This window comes from Cydia pomonella, chromosome 11 (assembly GCF_033807575.1).
Source record: "Cydia pomonella isolate Wapato2018A chromosome 11, ilCydPomo1, whole genome shotgun sequence".
NCBI lineage: Eukaryota > Metazoa > Arthropoda > Insecta > Lepidoptera > Tortricidae > Cydia > Cydia pomonella.
Window position 1 is genome coordinate 8,626,602 of NC_084713.1, and position 14,802 is coordinate 8,641,403.

At 34.6% G+C, this 14,802-nt stretch overlaps 2 protein-coding genes across 3 annotated transcripts; one reads left to right on the top strand and one right to left on the bottom strand.

Annotated features, from left to right (window-relative positions):
- Positions 1-1,011: 1,011 nt before the first annotated feature.
- Positions 1,012-14,288, bottom strand: LOC133522774 (bursicon). 2 transcript variants are annotated; one of them, XM_061858226.1, is made up of 4 exons: positions 14,240-14,288; positions 5,664-5,773; positions 1,392-1,517; positions 1,012-1,240 (listed from the first exon to the last, which is right to left on the bottom strand). In XM_061858226.1, exons 1-4 carry the CDS (start codon positions 14,241-14,243, stop codon positions 1,106-1,108), a joined length of 375 nt encoding a protein of 124 aa, XP_061714210.1. In that variant the 5' UTR covers positions 14,244-14,288; the 3' UTR covers positions 1,012-1,105. The 2 variants fall into 2 exon arrangements, with proteins under 2 accessions (XP_061714210.1, XP_061714209.1); XM_061858225.1 differs by lacking the exon at positions 14,240-14,288 and adding an exon at positions 7,132-7,998.
- LOC133522777 (partner of bursicon) lies at positions 8,732-13,651 on the top strand. Its single transcript, XM_061858228.1, has 3 exons — positions 8,732-9,693; positions 10,190-10,314; positions 11,249-13,651. The coding sequence occupies exons 1-3, from the start codon at positions 9,570-9,572 to the stop codon at positions 11,417-11,419; spliced, it is 420 nt and encodes a 139-aa protein (XP_061714212.1). The 5' UTR covers positions 8,732-9,569; the 3' UTR covers positions 11,420-13,651.
- Positions 14,289-14,802: the final 514 nt, after the last annotated feature.

The window sequence follows — 14,802 nt, forward strand, 5'->3', positions numbered from 1 at the left end:
CCAAAAACTGTTACTGATGTCTTCGCAGATGTATGCAGGTTTCCTCACAATGTTTTCCTTCACTGAAAAACTAGTGGTAAATATCAAGTGACATTTTGTACATAAGTCCCGAAAAAATCATTGGTGCGAGCCAGGATTTGAACGCGCGACTTCCGGATTGAAAGTCCACAACATTATTAAATGGTCAGATCGTGTAAGGAATACTGAAGTGCTTTGGTGTGCTAATATAGAGTGTGGAATTAAGAGGAGTGACATCTCTTATGGTAGAGCTGTTGCAAAAGTGTCCAGCTGTCAGCTATAAATAATAGTTCCAAATCTCTCCAGAGTAGCGCTAGAGTAGCTAAGAACCTAGGCGCTATTGACGGAGTGAAGTGCGCTGTCTATGATTTGATTTTTTTGTTCAAGTATTCTAGGTATTGTAGCGCCACCTATTTAAGGTTTTTTGATGACACTTTTTGGTACATGGAGATTTATTTCCTTACCTCCACCTTCCGTATGCGTAAAGTAAGTAATGCGTAAAGCGCGAACTTGCAAGACTCCACACTCGCAATCGCTTCGCGCCGCGATTCGCTCACGAGTCGGTTAATCTGTCCTTCTATGGCGGCTACTTGGTTATATTGGGTGCGAACTTGATCAACCAAAAATCAATTTGATAGTTCCCAGTTTGAATCAGTGCCTTGCCTCAAACTAAATCCGATCAGCTGACGCTTCGGCGCCATCTTGCCGCGAACCAAACTGCGATATCGCTGTGAAGTTGTGCGAGTGTGGAGTCTACGTCAACGTCGCGGTATGTTCGCTCCGCGAAGTCGCGCCGCGATTCACGCCCATAGTCTGGAGGGGGCTTAAGCTGCTCATCACAACTTAAAAAAAAATACTTTCCACCCTAGGGTGGGAAAAGCTATTTTCCACCCGGCTATCTGCTCATGAAAATCACACTTTCCGAACAGGAGAGATAAAAATATGTTGTCTTCAGAACTCATTAGACGAGTCGATGTTAAATGAATAACAAAAGTTGGTCAAGGCTTTTAATAGTCTCTGAATAATATAACAATTAAGAACTGCACAAGTCTACAAGTATACAAAGTTAGATTCATACAATTTTCGTCTAGAAGCTTTTCCTGAAATGATTATGCAGCGGTCCTTCTTCAGCGTATCCAACTGTTTCTTGTGGAATAATAGCATTTGAATCAATAATACCACAAGGACGGCACATGCATTCAAGTGGCGCTTTTGTAACTACCTGAAACAAACAAAATACAATTAGAACATTCTATTACCAAAAAGGTAAATATTATGGTAGTTGTCTAATTTAGATTAACTAGGTATACGGTAACGTTATGCCACAACATTAGGTTACAAAAAATGTAAATAGGTACAACAAACCTACACACCTTCCTGTATCTATTCTCTTCCTTTTTTGCTTCTGGACAATACAAATCAACCGTAGCTTCTCGTTCACCAGATTCCTGGCAACAATTACATGAACGTTCCATTTGCCAAATTTTGCTTCCTGATACCTGAACAGAAACAAAAAAGTTTAGTAGAAGGAATCGTAGCAGTAGTAATACTAAGTATAGCTACTGCCTATACAAATAGTGCAATCTAGTATGAAGCGCCATACATTTCCTAAATCACGCTTATGAAGTTCCAAACGTCAGTTGCTGTATAGAGTAATGACACAAGTGTGCTAAATTGGTTATTACGGACGAGGCGATATTGTGCGCGCGAGCGAGCTGTAAGCGAGCGCACAATAAGAAAGCCGATGTGGATAATGACCAATACACACGCGTTTCATACGACGTTTTTCAATACACTTGCGAGGAAAAAACAAAACTTATCAATTAGATTTCCGTGTGTAGATCCTGTATAATTTTCAAAATGGTCGCTAACAGTTTAAATATCGAATAATTGCACCAAAGCGCGCTGGGCTTGTAGGCACTTTTTCGCCAGTTCATTGAAGTAACCAACACGTTTTCCAAAAAAACTGGGCGTTTATTTATTTATTTATTTGCAATTGCAAATGAAGCAAGCATTGAAAATGAAGAATACATAAAATGACGCTGCCAGTAATACTAATAGAGGCAAGAGCCAAGAACGATATCTTTTTATCATCAAAATCGGATGAAAAATAATTGGCCGCATAGGAAACTTTTTTGTGGTGTTTTAACCATTTAATGGAAAATCAGCAAAAACGCCCAGTCTTTCTTGGAAAACGTGTTAGTAGCTTAATGAACTGGCGAATAAGTGCCTACAAGCCCAGCACGCCTTGGTGCAATTAGAGTCTGGCTACTGAAATATTACACACATTTTTGGCGGAAAATTCAAAAAATCTTGGGCTGGTCACACTTTGTGTAGTAGGAATTATAGTTTTGATACTAGAAAATAGTTTTGATTTTCTGTGCACTCGTAACGTACCTAAGGAAATGAGTTAAATATACGTTGACGTGCACTATGTAAAGTACAAAGACATATATGTATAGACATGTTTCGCCAAGATATTTTTATATATTTTATATTTTTACATCAAATTACTTCTGACCAGTCACTCCACAGACTCCTTCTAAATATTGGTTTTCAGTAACTCGTTACGTTCCAATGTTTTGATTTTATTGATATTTTCCAGAACTTCTAGTTTATCCGTTTCTTTACACACTTGTCCTGTTCATGAGATTAAGGTATTAAGAAATTCACGTACTTAATCAAAGTTATAAGCAAATGTTAGAACTAGTACTTAAAGTATCAAAATATTAATACAGCACCAACCTACTAAATTGTTTACGACTTGTAAACATTGCAGTTTTTCGTTATACAACGCTTCACGTCAACTTCGCACATTGTCGTAATTATTTACGAGGTTAAATAATAGTTTGCGGAATATTATTTAAAATAAAATTCAATAAAATCTGATTTATAAGTTTTGTTTTTCCTTGCAAGTGTGTTGAAAAACATCGTATCGTGCATGGTCATTACCCACATCGGCTTTCTTATTGCGCGCTCGCTTACAGCTCGCGCGCACAATATCGCCTCGTGTGTAATGACCAACTTAGCACACTTGTATCATAATGTACTATTACGAGATAATTTAATCTATAAAATATGTTTGGTTTGATAAAACCTGTTTGAACTAACATTTGAAACCTTACAGTTGGTTAAAAAAAATGTATTACTCGACCAAATTAAGAAGGCTCCGTTTCCATGCATACTATTAGCAATTAGTTGCCTTCTTAACTCAGTCGGATAATATAATGAAAAAGCACGAGTGTTATATTATAATATACTGATAAAGCACGCGTGTTTAATATCTAGGATTATGCGCTAAAAATAGGTGGAATAAAAACGTCGTTTTGAGCAAGTGTGTTGAAAAATTGGTTTTTAAACGGCTTGTTCCCGTTTACTTATGATGGCGTTTATAGCAGTAGCAGAAGTATTCACTGCACAAACGAAACAATACCTTTTGTGTAACAGATTAGAGTCGGAGCCGAAAAAATAATTTCATTAAATTCATACTAAGTATACAATTCCTAACAAACTCTCATTGAGCTTGACTCCCCAGAGTCCCCAGGCATATTAATATTATCCCTTTAAAATGCTGCACACTCCTTTTTTGAAGAACCCCGTACTGTACCTGTAGCCTCTCGTGAAAACCTCGGCATTCATTCCACAGCCGGAGCGTCCGCAGAATTCGTCTTAAACCGCATAGTGCGCGACTGACCGATCATACTAATATAAAAAAAGCGGCCAAGTGCGAGTCGGACTCGCGCATGAAGGGTTCCATACAATTTAAGACGTATTAAAAAAAATCTTCTTATTAGATCTTGTTCAACATTTTACCACTTTGGACACACATTTTACCACTTTGGAAGTGTCTCTCGCGCAAACTATTCAGTTTAGAAAAAAATGATATTAGGAACCTAAATATCATTTTTGAAGACCTATCCATAGATACCCCACACGTATATGTTTGATGAAAAAAATTTTTTTTTAAATTTTATGACGTATTAAAAAAAAACTACTCACTAGATCTCGTTCAAACCAATTTTCGGTGGAAGTTTGCATAGTAATGTATATCATATATTTTTTTTAGATTTTTCATTCTGTTATTTTAGAAGTTACAGGGGGGGGGGGGACACACTTTTTTTCACTTTGGAAGGTTCTCTCGCGCAAACTATTCAGTTTAGAAAAAAATGATATTAGAAACCTTAATATCATTTTTGAAGACCTATCCATAGATACCCCACACGTATGGGTATGATGAAAAAAAAAATTTTTTTTAAATTTCATGACGTATTAAAAAAAAACTACTTACTAGATCTCGTTCAAACCAATTTTCGGTGGAAGTTTACATGGCAATGTATATTATATATTTTTTTTAGATTTTTCATTCTGTTATTTTAGAAGTTACAGGGGGGGGGACACACTTTTTTTCACTTTGGAAGGTTCTCTCGCGCAAACTATTCAGTTTAGAAAAAAATGATATAAGAAACCTTAATATCATTTTTGAAGACCTATCCATAGATACCCCACACGTATGGGTATGATGAAAAAAAAATTTTTTTTTTAATTTCATGACGTATTAAAAAAAAAACTACTTACTAGATCTCGTTTAAACCAATTTTCGGTGGAAGTTTACATGGCAATGTATATCATATATTTTTTTTAGATTTTTCATTCTGTTATTTTAGAAGTTACAGGGGGGGGGACACACTTTTTTTCACTTTGGAAGGTTCTCTCGCGCAAACTATTCAGTTTAGAAAAAAATGATATTAGAAACCTTAATATCATTTTTGAAGACCTATCCATAGATACCCCACACGTATGGGTATGATGAAAAAAAAAATTTTTTTTAAATTTCATGACGTATTAAAAAAAACTACTTACTAGATCTCGTTCAAACCAATTTTCGGTGGAAGTTTACATGGCAATGTATATTATATATTTTTTTTAGATTTTTCATTCTGTTATTTTAGAAGTTACAGGGGGGGGGACACACTTTTTTTCACTTTGGAAGGTTCTCTCGCGCAAACTATTCAGTTTAGAAAAAAATGATATTAGAAACCTTAATATCATTTTTGAAGACCTATCCATAGATACCCCACACGTATGGGTATGATGAAAAAAAATTTTTTTTTTTAATTTCATGACGTATTAAAAAAAAACTACTTACTAGATCTCGTTTAAACCAATTTTCGGTGGAAGTTTACATGGCAATGTATATCATATATTTTTTTTAGATTTTTCATTCTGTTATTTTAGAAGTTACGGGGGGGGGGGGGACACACTTTTTACCACTTTGGAAGTGTCTCTCGCGCAAACTATTCAGTTTAGAAAAAAATGATATTAGAAACCTCAATATCATTTTTGAAGACCTATCCATAGATACCCCACACGTATGGGTTTGATGAAAAAAGATTTTTTGAGTTTCAGTTCTAAGTATGGGGAACCCCCAAAATTTAATGTTTTTTTTCTATTTTTGTGTGAAAATCTTAATGCGGTTCATAGAATACATCCACTTACTAAGTTTGAACAGTACAGCTCTTATAGTTTCGGAAAAAAGTGGCTGTGACAGAATCGGACAGACAGACGGACATGACGAATCTATAAGGGTTCCGTTTTTTGCCATTTGGCTACGGAACCCTAAAAAAATAGGTTAGTGAGAAATTTACCTGTAAATAGCTGGTGCATTTTCCAACGCAAGCATACGACGGAATCAGCTGTGGCTGGCATCCTGGATGTTTTAATACATGCACCACTGGAGTCATGACACATTCCTGTCCTGTGTATTAAAATGTAATGGTTAAAATTTTTGTTCGTAACATATTTGTTGTCAGATTTTTAAAAGGGGCTCTGAAAATATATCAGGGAATTAAAAGTTCGTTTTATGAATTATAATTTATAACTTATATTAAAGACATACATATTTTAGGCTGTCATGATTTTTTTTGTATCACTGGTTGATATGTTATTTCAATTAGTAAAAATTATAGATTGCCTCGAGAACATAATTTCTTTAAACAGAAAATATTTCTGTAAATATATATAAGGGTTGATTTAGCCCCGCTACTCCCCAGCAATCTGCAGTTTTGAGTTAGGGTACGATGAACAACGGGAAGAGATATTAAAGCGGCATTTGCCCGATTGGCAAAATCATCCAACTCATTAAGAGTAGACGTTGTAATAGTTATTTGTTTTACAAGGGTGCCCCCAAGTTGATCCACGGGCGTAGCGAGTGGTTCGAAAATAGAATGTTGAGCGTTCCGAGGGTTTCAAGGCCTTTACTTTACACCGAGTGAAACACAAAATTAAAATAAATAAATATTATAGGGACATTCTTACACAAGTTAACTAAGTCCAATGCTAAGCCAGGAAGGTTGTGTTGTCGGTACTCAGACAACGATAAATATAACATACAAATACTTAAATATAATATAGAAAACATCCATGACTTAGGAACAAATATTTGTGATCATCACACAAATAAATGCCCTTACTGGGATTCGAACCCAGGACCATCGGCTTCATAGGCAGAGTCGGTTAGTGACACTACTAGGCCAGACCAGTCGAGTCGTCGAATTTTTCACGACCCCAAAGCGAGGAAAATATTAACAGTAAAACCACAAACAAAATCAAATCCAAATGAGCGTTATTAAATATTTATCATTCAAAAGTCAATTTTGTCAGCCAACATAGGAAACAAATCAAAATTTGCATCAAATTACTTTGATGCCACACGACATGTGGATAAAATTCAACTTTCTCATCAATTTTTGAACAATCAAGAGAGCCTTTACGAGCTGCGGCTGGTAGCACGGTCTCACCCTAAAATATCTATCAGCTCGCGGACTATGAAAGATTGTTAAGGAAATACTCGAGACCCTCGAAAGAGGTCACCCTGCCGGATTGTTTTAGTACATTTAATGATGATCATTAATTTAAGCTGAACATTTTCTTATTTTTTAATAAAAACTTGTGAGGTGACGTTACGATTATTCATTATTGACAAAAACTCGAAACAAAAAAAAAAAAAAAAACGTATTTGCGTTTTATAAAATAAACTAAGTTTTCCCAAAATGGGTATATAGTATAAAATAAATAATAAATGTATAAATGATCTGTATTACACATTTTACTTACCGGGTGGTAACTCAACTTCTTGGGTAATAAGACTGGATTTGCTTAGTTTTATCTGACATGTTGACAAAAATAATACACTGAACAAAATAACGTGACTATGTATCATGATTATTTATTTTAATTATTTTTAATACGTAAGTAAAGTTGTGCACATTCGTTGTTTGATGAAGACATTGTGAATTACCGAGACGAAAAAGTCGTATATAAAGGGTTCTTGATCTATACGAATTATTTATGTAGCTACTGAACTATAAAAATCAGTTAAGAGAACATGTCCCCAGCAGCGTTCACACCGGTTTCCTGTTGGGCATACGCAGTGAGCCTATTTAGTAACAAGTGTTTTATCCATTAAATTCATTAAAATAATGTCTTATACAGGATGGTCCAAACCTTGACGTCCAAAAATTTTGTTTAGTTTGCTCACGTATGCTATCAGAATGTACGTTTGCCGATTTTTCGTAGTTTTCGAGTTATGAATTTTTCAACTTTTAATTTTTGCTATGAAATTCCGAGGTGAAGCCATTAATTTATTTTTAAAAAAAACTAAGTATTAAACTTTTTTTAATGTTCCTTTTCGTAACATAATCCTTTATAAACGTCGCAGTGGCTAAAAAAATCAGCATCCTCACTTGGCTGCCAGTTGAAAAAAGAAAAAGATAAAAGTCAAAGTTTTGGGTTTAAGCATGTCAAGCTTAGATTTTGGGGTTGAATAAAAAAAAAGCGATTTCAAGGACTTTTGATTAGTTTAAAAACTTCCAAGGATGCTTGATTTTTTTCAGCAACTGCACCGTTTGTAAAGGATTAAGTTTAAAATTTAATATTTTTCAAACACAATTGAATATTGTTATTAAATAAAAATGATGATAATGATGATGATGATGTTACAAAAAGAAATATTCGAAAAAGTTCAATACTTTTTAAAATAAATTCAAAACTCATAACTCGAAAACAACGAAAAATTGGCTAACATACATTCTGATAGCACACAACGTGAGCAACTAAAAAAAAATTTTGGACGACAAGGTTTGCACCATCCTGTTATATCCTTTTTACACGATTCTGAAATATATATAAGTAGGTAGAATCAGACCAAGATAACTCTGCAGCGATTTTTATAGCACAGACGTGCAAGTGTTTTATGTCTTATGTATTTTAATCGTCGAACTTCTGAACTTCCGTAGCCAAATGGCAACTAACTAAAAAAATATATGATGTACATTACCATGCAAACTTCCACTAAAAATTGGTTTGAACGAGATCTAGTAAGTAGTTTTTTTTAATACGTCATAAATGGTACGGATCCCTTCAAGGGCAAGTCCGACTCGCAGTTGGCCGATTTTTTTCACTAAGTATGGAATATGCTCAAGAAGAGGGCGCAAAATTTCAAAGTCTTGTTCATTTGAAAGAACTCAAATTCAACATTCCAAAATAATTTCTTTTTTTAATTGTGGAAATAACAGGATATTTGAAGAAAAATGTGAAAAAATCAATTCCACATATACATTTTTTTTATTGATTCAAAAAATGTACACAGTATTACAGCGAACTAATACACTGTGAAATTTATAATAGACAGTATTTATTTACAACCTAAACAACCTTGGTACATAATACAGTCTAGAAAGGAAAACAGAACAAATGTAAGAAAGAAGACTAATACAAGACAGAAGATTCTCGTTTATCCATCGTCTCACAGAACTTCATACAATCTTTACACAGATCCATCCAACTAATACTTACTTGCAAATACATCACATTTCGGTGCTGATGCGAGGAGCGCGTTAATATATTATAGAGCGCGGACAAGTGGTGATTTGCCATGGGACATAGTGCGTGTTTTATGTACTGCCGGCTGTACATAGCCACATAAGTTATTGCTCATATTGCGCATTAAATGTTATTAACAAAAAAACAAGATAAAATACAGCGCGGGAATGCTGCCTGCGTGATGGGCACCTTGCCGAGGGGCCTAGGCTTAGAAGGCAGGTTTTAGGGATTTTTTATAGGTTTAGTTTTATCTAGTTGTCTTATTTTATAAGTATCCAATAATATATTTTTGTATATAATTCTACTTTATTTATTACACTTCACTTTATTTCACATGATAAATAAGTAATTCATAAATATATTGTAATGAAAATAGAAATCTACTTAATATCTAATCTACATAGTAGTTATAGTTACGCTAACCTAGAAAGAATAAAAATACTCATAGCTTGATCACTTAACTTACAAGACATTTAACTTATGTGTACAAACCCCCGCTGATTGTCATGACGTGGTCCCTTGTAACGTCCTATAACAATGAAAATGAACTGCTATATAAGGCTAAAATCTTAGCTTTCTAACAGTAGTTGATTTGTAGGCACCCATAGGGCATGATAGTAAAATAAAGATTAGATAGATATAAATCTGTGTTATAAGAAAATTTTCTAAAAATGGCTTTATATAAATCTAAACGCTTAGTTCTACTTGTTTTAGAATTTTTACTTGTTACTTTAGTTACTTGTTCAGCTGATGAAAATTGTGAAACATCTCTGAGTGAGATATTAGTCACAAAGGGTAACTACTCATGTACCTATTAAAATATTGCTTACTATGAATTCAAATTCGCAGGATGTAATCCATAAAATTATTTAAAATGTATTGAATCCTGATTAAATTGTATAAGTACCCGGTTTATATGTACTTACCTAAAACATTTAAATTTGTGTTTATTAATATTAGTCTCATATTAATGAAAATTAAAACCAACGTAAAACTATGCTAAATCCTAACAGTAAAAAAAAACCGGTCAAGTGCGAATTCGTTTTACTCGCGCACCGAGGGTTCCGTACAAACTGTGAATTATCTCGTGTTACTCGTGTAACTACGAAGGCGAGACTCTACTTTGGAAAAAAAAATCTTAAGTACCTACTCATACATTTTGACTGTGTAATATTTAGAGTCCGTCCAAGATTACTCTGCAGCGATTTTTATAGCACAGACGTGCAAGTGTTCTTTTAAACGTCAAACTTCTATGAAATTCTTACTCGAAGCATTTTTTTTGTTTTCACAGAAGAGTATGACGAAATGGGAAGACTGGTCAGATCATGTAATGGAGAGGTCACTGTGAACAAATGTGAAGGAATGTGCAATAGCCAAGTGCACCCTTCTATTGCAACTGTTACAGGGTTTTTGAAGGTATACATGACTGGTGGTGCCGCCTTAGTGGGCGTGGGACATATTGCTCGTTTGACAATTAGACATATAAAGTAGATACAAATAGTATGAAGATTACGTACGTGGCGCGCGGTTATCGTGAACGCCACTCACGCGCTGTTAGTGCCTGAAAATGGAGACCTAGGCTCTCAGAACCATGTCACGCGAGTGACTAGAGTTATACCAAGATCTGCTCTGAGAGTTATATCAAGTCTGCAACAATTTCGATAGCCCACATTGTGCAAGAGTTATTTAAACGTCAAACGTGTCGTTCTATGAAATGATGACGTATAAGTAACACTTGAACATTCTGTGCTATCAAAATCGTTGCAGAGTTATCATGGTCTAACTATAAACCCTAAAATAAATTAATAGTTTAAAAAACACTAGAAAAAGACGCTTTTATAAATGCACGCAAAAAAGTTAATTACAAGACTTTTCTAACAAATCCAAACACAGCTATGATACGATGTTCCATGATGAAACATCGTATCATAGCTGTCCATCATGAAGTTCCAGTTCATATTTTCCGCCTCCATCATCAGATCATTTCGACAGTACCATATTATTGTATTGTCATCAGAACTACATACAGCTGCTAATTTTCATGACGCTACGATCCTTGGAAGATGGTTAAATTACCTTACCTTAGATTCCATTACATAGTTACATTACATAGCTAATTAACACGCTTTTATTAGGTCGACCTGTAGACCTAATAAAAGCGTGTTAATTAGCTTAATGTTACTTTGTCTCAGTGATGTCTCACGACAGTTTTGATTATTAGAGGACGTCGTCCGTCACATGAAATTTCATATTTTCACCACCATGTGTGTTGGCGTCGATTGTATGTTTTCAAAATCTATGCGAGTATGTTTTGAATGTTTTAATATATATTTATTATTTTTAATTTCAGGAATGTCACTGCTGTAGAGAAAATTACCTCAGAGAACGTATCGTTACACTTTCGCATTGTTACAATGCCGATGGGGTAAGACTGGAAGATCCTAAACACGCTGTCATGGAAGTAAGGCTTCAAGAGCCAGACGAATGCCAATGTTTTAAATGTGGAGACTATAGCCGATGAAAAATTGTTAGTTTGGATTATAATGTGCGGAATAGATTTTTATACCTGCAAAATAAAATTGACGATGGATACGACATAATAAAATAAATTCTACATAGTGTTATGTTCTAAATTTGGTCAAGGTTTTAAAATAAATATGAGTTATGAGAAAATTTCTATATTATTTCTCTCTTTGAGGTCCTTTGTGCGTACATGGCATGACAGAGTATGGCAATGTCATAATTAATGTAATTTTTTTATGAAAATATGATGTTTATAATGACACCACACTTCACTTTGTTCTATTAAAATCGGTTCAAAATTAGCTTAGGCGGACTCTTATCCAATCCCAACTTACAACCCCTCTGGTATTGCAGGAGGGGCGACGGCTGCTCGTTTCTATGGCTAACGCTCGTCTAATATCATAATATTCATAATAAAAATTGTAATAAATATCGTAGCTTACATAGCATAGCTTGCCCACCACCAAAATGGCTATGGCTTGAGTATTAAATTTTGTAATAGACTGCTAACTGAGAGGACATTCCCTGAAGCTGACACGGACGCAGAGTAGTAACAACCCAAGACGACACTTCCTGTCTAACCGCGTAGTGAAAGTGTGGAACAGTTTGCCCGAATCCGTAATCAGTGCACCCTCAGTGAATTCTTTTAAAAATAGACTCGACAAACATTTTATAAATGGACAAAAGACAAGTGCAGGACATTGATGTGCACATATAAGCTATAAGCTGCCTGTGCATTCATAAATAATAATAATAAATAAGAAGTAACAACAGACAACTTTGGGGCCTTGTGAAAGACTAAAAAGTAGAGTCAGATCAAGATAAATTGGCAGCGATGTCGATAGCTCAGCCTGTGCAAGTGTTAAGTAATTAAAAGTTAGTTTCATAGAAGTATGACGTTTAAAAAAACAATCGCACTGTCTGGGCTGTCGAAATCGCAGCCAACTTATCTTGATCTGTCTCTATGTCCAATGTTGTTTCCATTCCAATTTTTTGAAACGCTTATAAAACGTTCTATGTTAACCAAACTTTGCCCTAAAATTCAACTTTTACACTAAAACGGCTTTAAATATGTTCAATTAACAAAATATATTTTAACAGATACTTTCGCGCCCAAAACGTTCTTGATTTTTCGAAAATTGTGTGACGTCACAGTTTACGGTTTGACATGCACACTTAACACCAAGCTTCCTGTCTGTTCGCAGTACAAAATTTGATACTCAAGCCGTAGCCATTTAGGTGGTATGTAATCTCTGTAATCTCTGTATGTGTGCGTAAATAGTACATTATGATACAAGTGTGCTAAGTTGGTCATTGCACACGAGGCGATATTGTGCGCGCGAGCTGGAAGCGAACGCGTAATAAGAAAGCGGATGTGTGTAATGACCATAGCACACGCGTTTCATACGACGTTTTTCAGCACACTTGCAAGGAAAAAACAAAACTTATAAATTAGTTTTTTTTTGTCATAATAGTAAAAGTACAATTTTAAGTTTGAACATGTAGACACATTATGTTCCAAAGTAAATAGGTTTGTATTTGCCCTGAGAAGAGTTAGCCAAACTATTTCCATTCAGGCAGCGTTAATAGCATATCATGGATATGTACATTCGATTTTAAGATATGGCATAACAATCTGGGGATACTGCACTGATAAACATAACGTATTCATTGTCCAAAAGCGCTGCATTCAAGCCATATTTTCAGTTCATCCTAGAGATTCATGCCGTCCATATTTTATAAAACATAGCATTCTTACTTTTCCCAGTCTCTATATTTATGAAGTTTCTGTTTTCGTTCACAAATATAAATACCTATTCACGGATAATAACCCATTGGATTGCCGCGTAACTAGACCTAAATACAGACACAGATTACCTAAGCCATATGTAAACTTGTCACTCACTGCAAATAATGCCTATATTATGTGTATCACAATTTATAACAAGTTACCTGATCGTTTTAAGGATATGGATCTCAAACTGTTCAAGTCAAACACAAAAATGTGGCTTATAGAAAAATGTTTTTATTGTGTTAATGATTATTTAAGTGACTCATAAGTATTGTTATTCTTTAGATAAATATGTAAATACCTATATATGATGCAAATGTATGTACACCTGAAAAGGTAAAGTCTCAGTGTAACGGAATGTGTAATTGTGTATTCGACCTGCAATGTAACCTGATTCTTATATACAATAAATAACTTTGAACTTTGAACTTTGAAAAATTGTGGCTTACAGTTTTAACATCGAATAATTGCACCGAAGCGTGCTGGGCTTGTAGGCGCTTATTCGCCAGTTCATTGAAGTACGCTACCAACACGTTTTCCAAGAAAGACTGGATGTTTTTGGTTATTTTCCATTGAATAAAAGTTTCATATGCCGCCAATAATTTTTCACCCGATTTTGATGGTAAAAGGCTATCGGTCTCGGCTCTTGCCTCTATTAGTATCACTGGCAGCATCAATTTTATGTGTTTTTCATTTTCAATGACATTTTCGTCAATATATAAACTAAAAACATGCAAAACTTTTCCAATTTTATGACAAATACGGAAAATGGCTGGCGCGGTTTTTTTTATACACGATTCCAATGCGCGGGCAAGGCAAAGGCACAAACGAAATCGACAAACGGCCAATTAAAAAAGCTAATATTATTATATAATCATAATTATATGGTTAACTAATTAACTTTAGTAACACATTATAGCCTTCATTATGTACATTGCAGAACAAAATATAATCACACCATTACGTAAAAACACTTAAATTTAAATAGGTCAAAACACTTAAATATTAATAGGTACTTATACTTACCCATTTTACCTATATTTTTTGCACTCGAGCTACTTAATTACTTAATGCACTGAATGAACGTCTTTCCCGGAGCAGAAGTTTGTTACAAATGTAGATGTAGAATGATGTAGAATTCAAGAAAACAGAGTTTGTTTATCGCACGTCGGAATAAACCGGTTTTTATTGTTCTAAACCGGTTAATCGAACAAGAACTTTATGAAACCGTTCCCCTAAAAATCGGTTTCAAAATAACGGTTTTACGAACGAAACCGAAAAGAAAAGGTTTTGCGCCAAGTACATGATAACGGTTTTGAAATTTAACCGGTTTCCGAGCCCTGCACAATAATGTATTGTATTATATCTTCCAATAGGGTTGTTTCCATCTACAAATCTTAGGGCAGAATTGTATCCCAATAAATTCTTTTGGATTATAAGAACATGTTAAACTACTTTTAGGGAAAATGTAATGATCATATTTTTGTAAATATTGAATTTAAAATATCTTTTGGCACACGTCACGTGACCAAACTCGAAACGTCTTTGAAGATTCTGATGACGTCACAACTCTCGAATTGACACTGTTG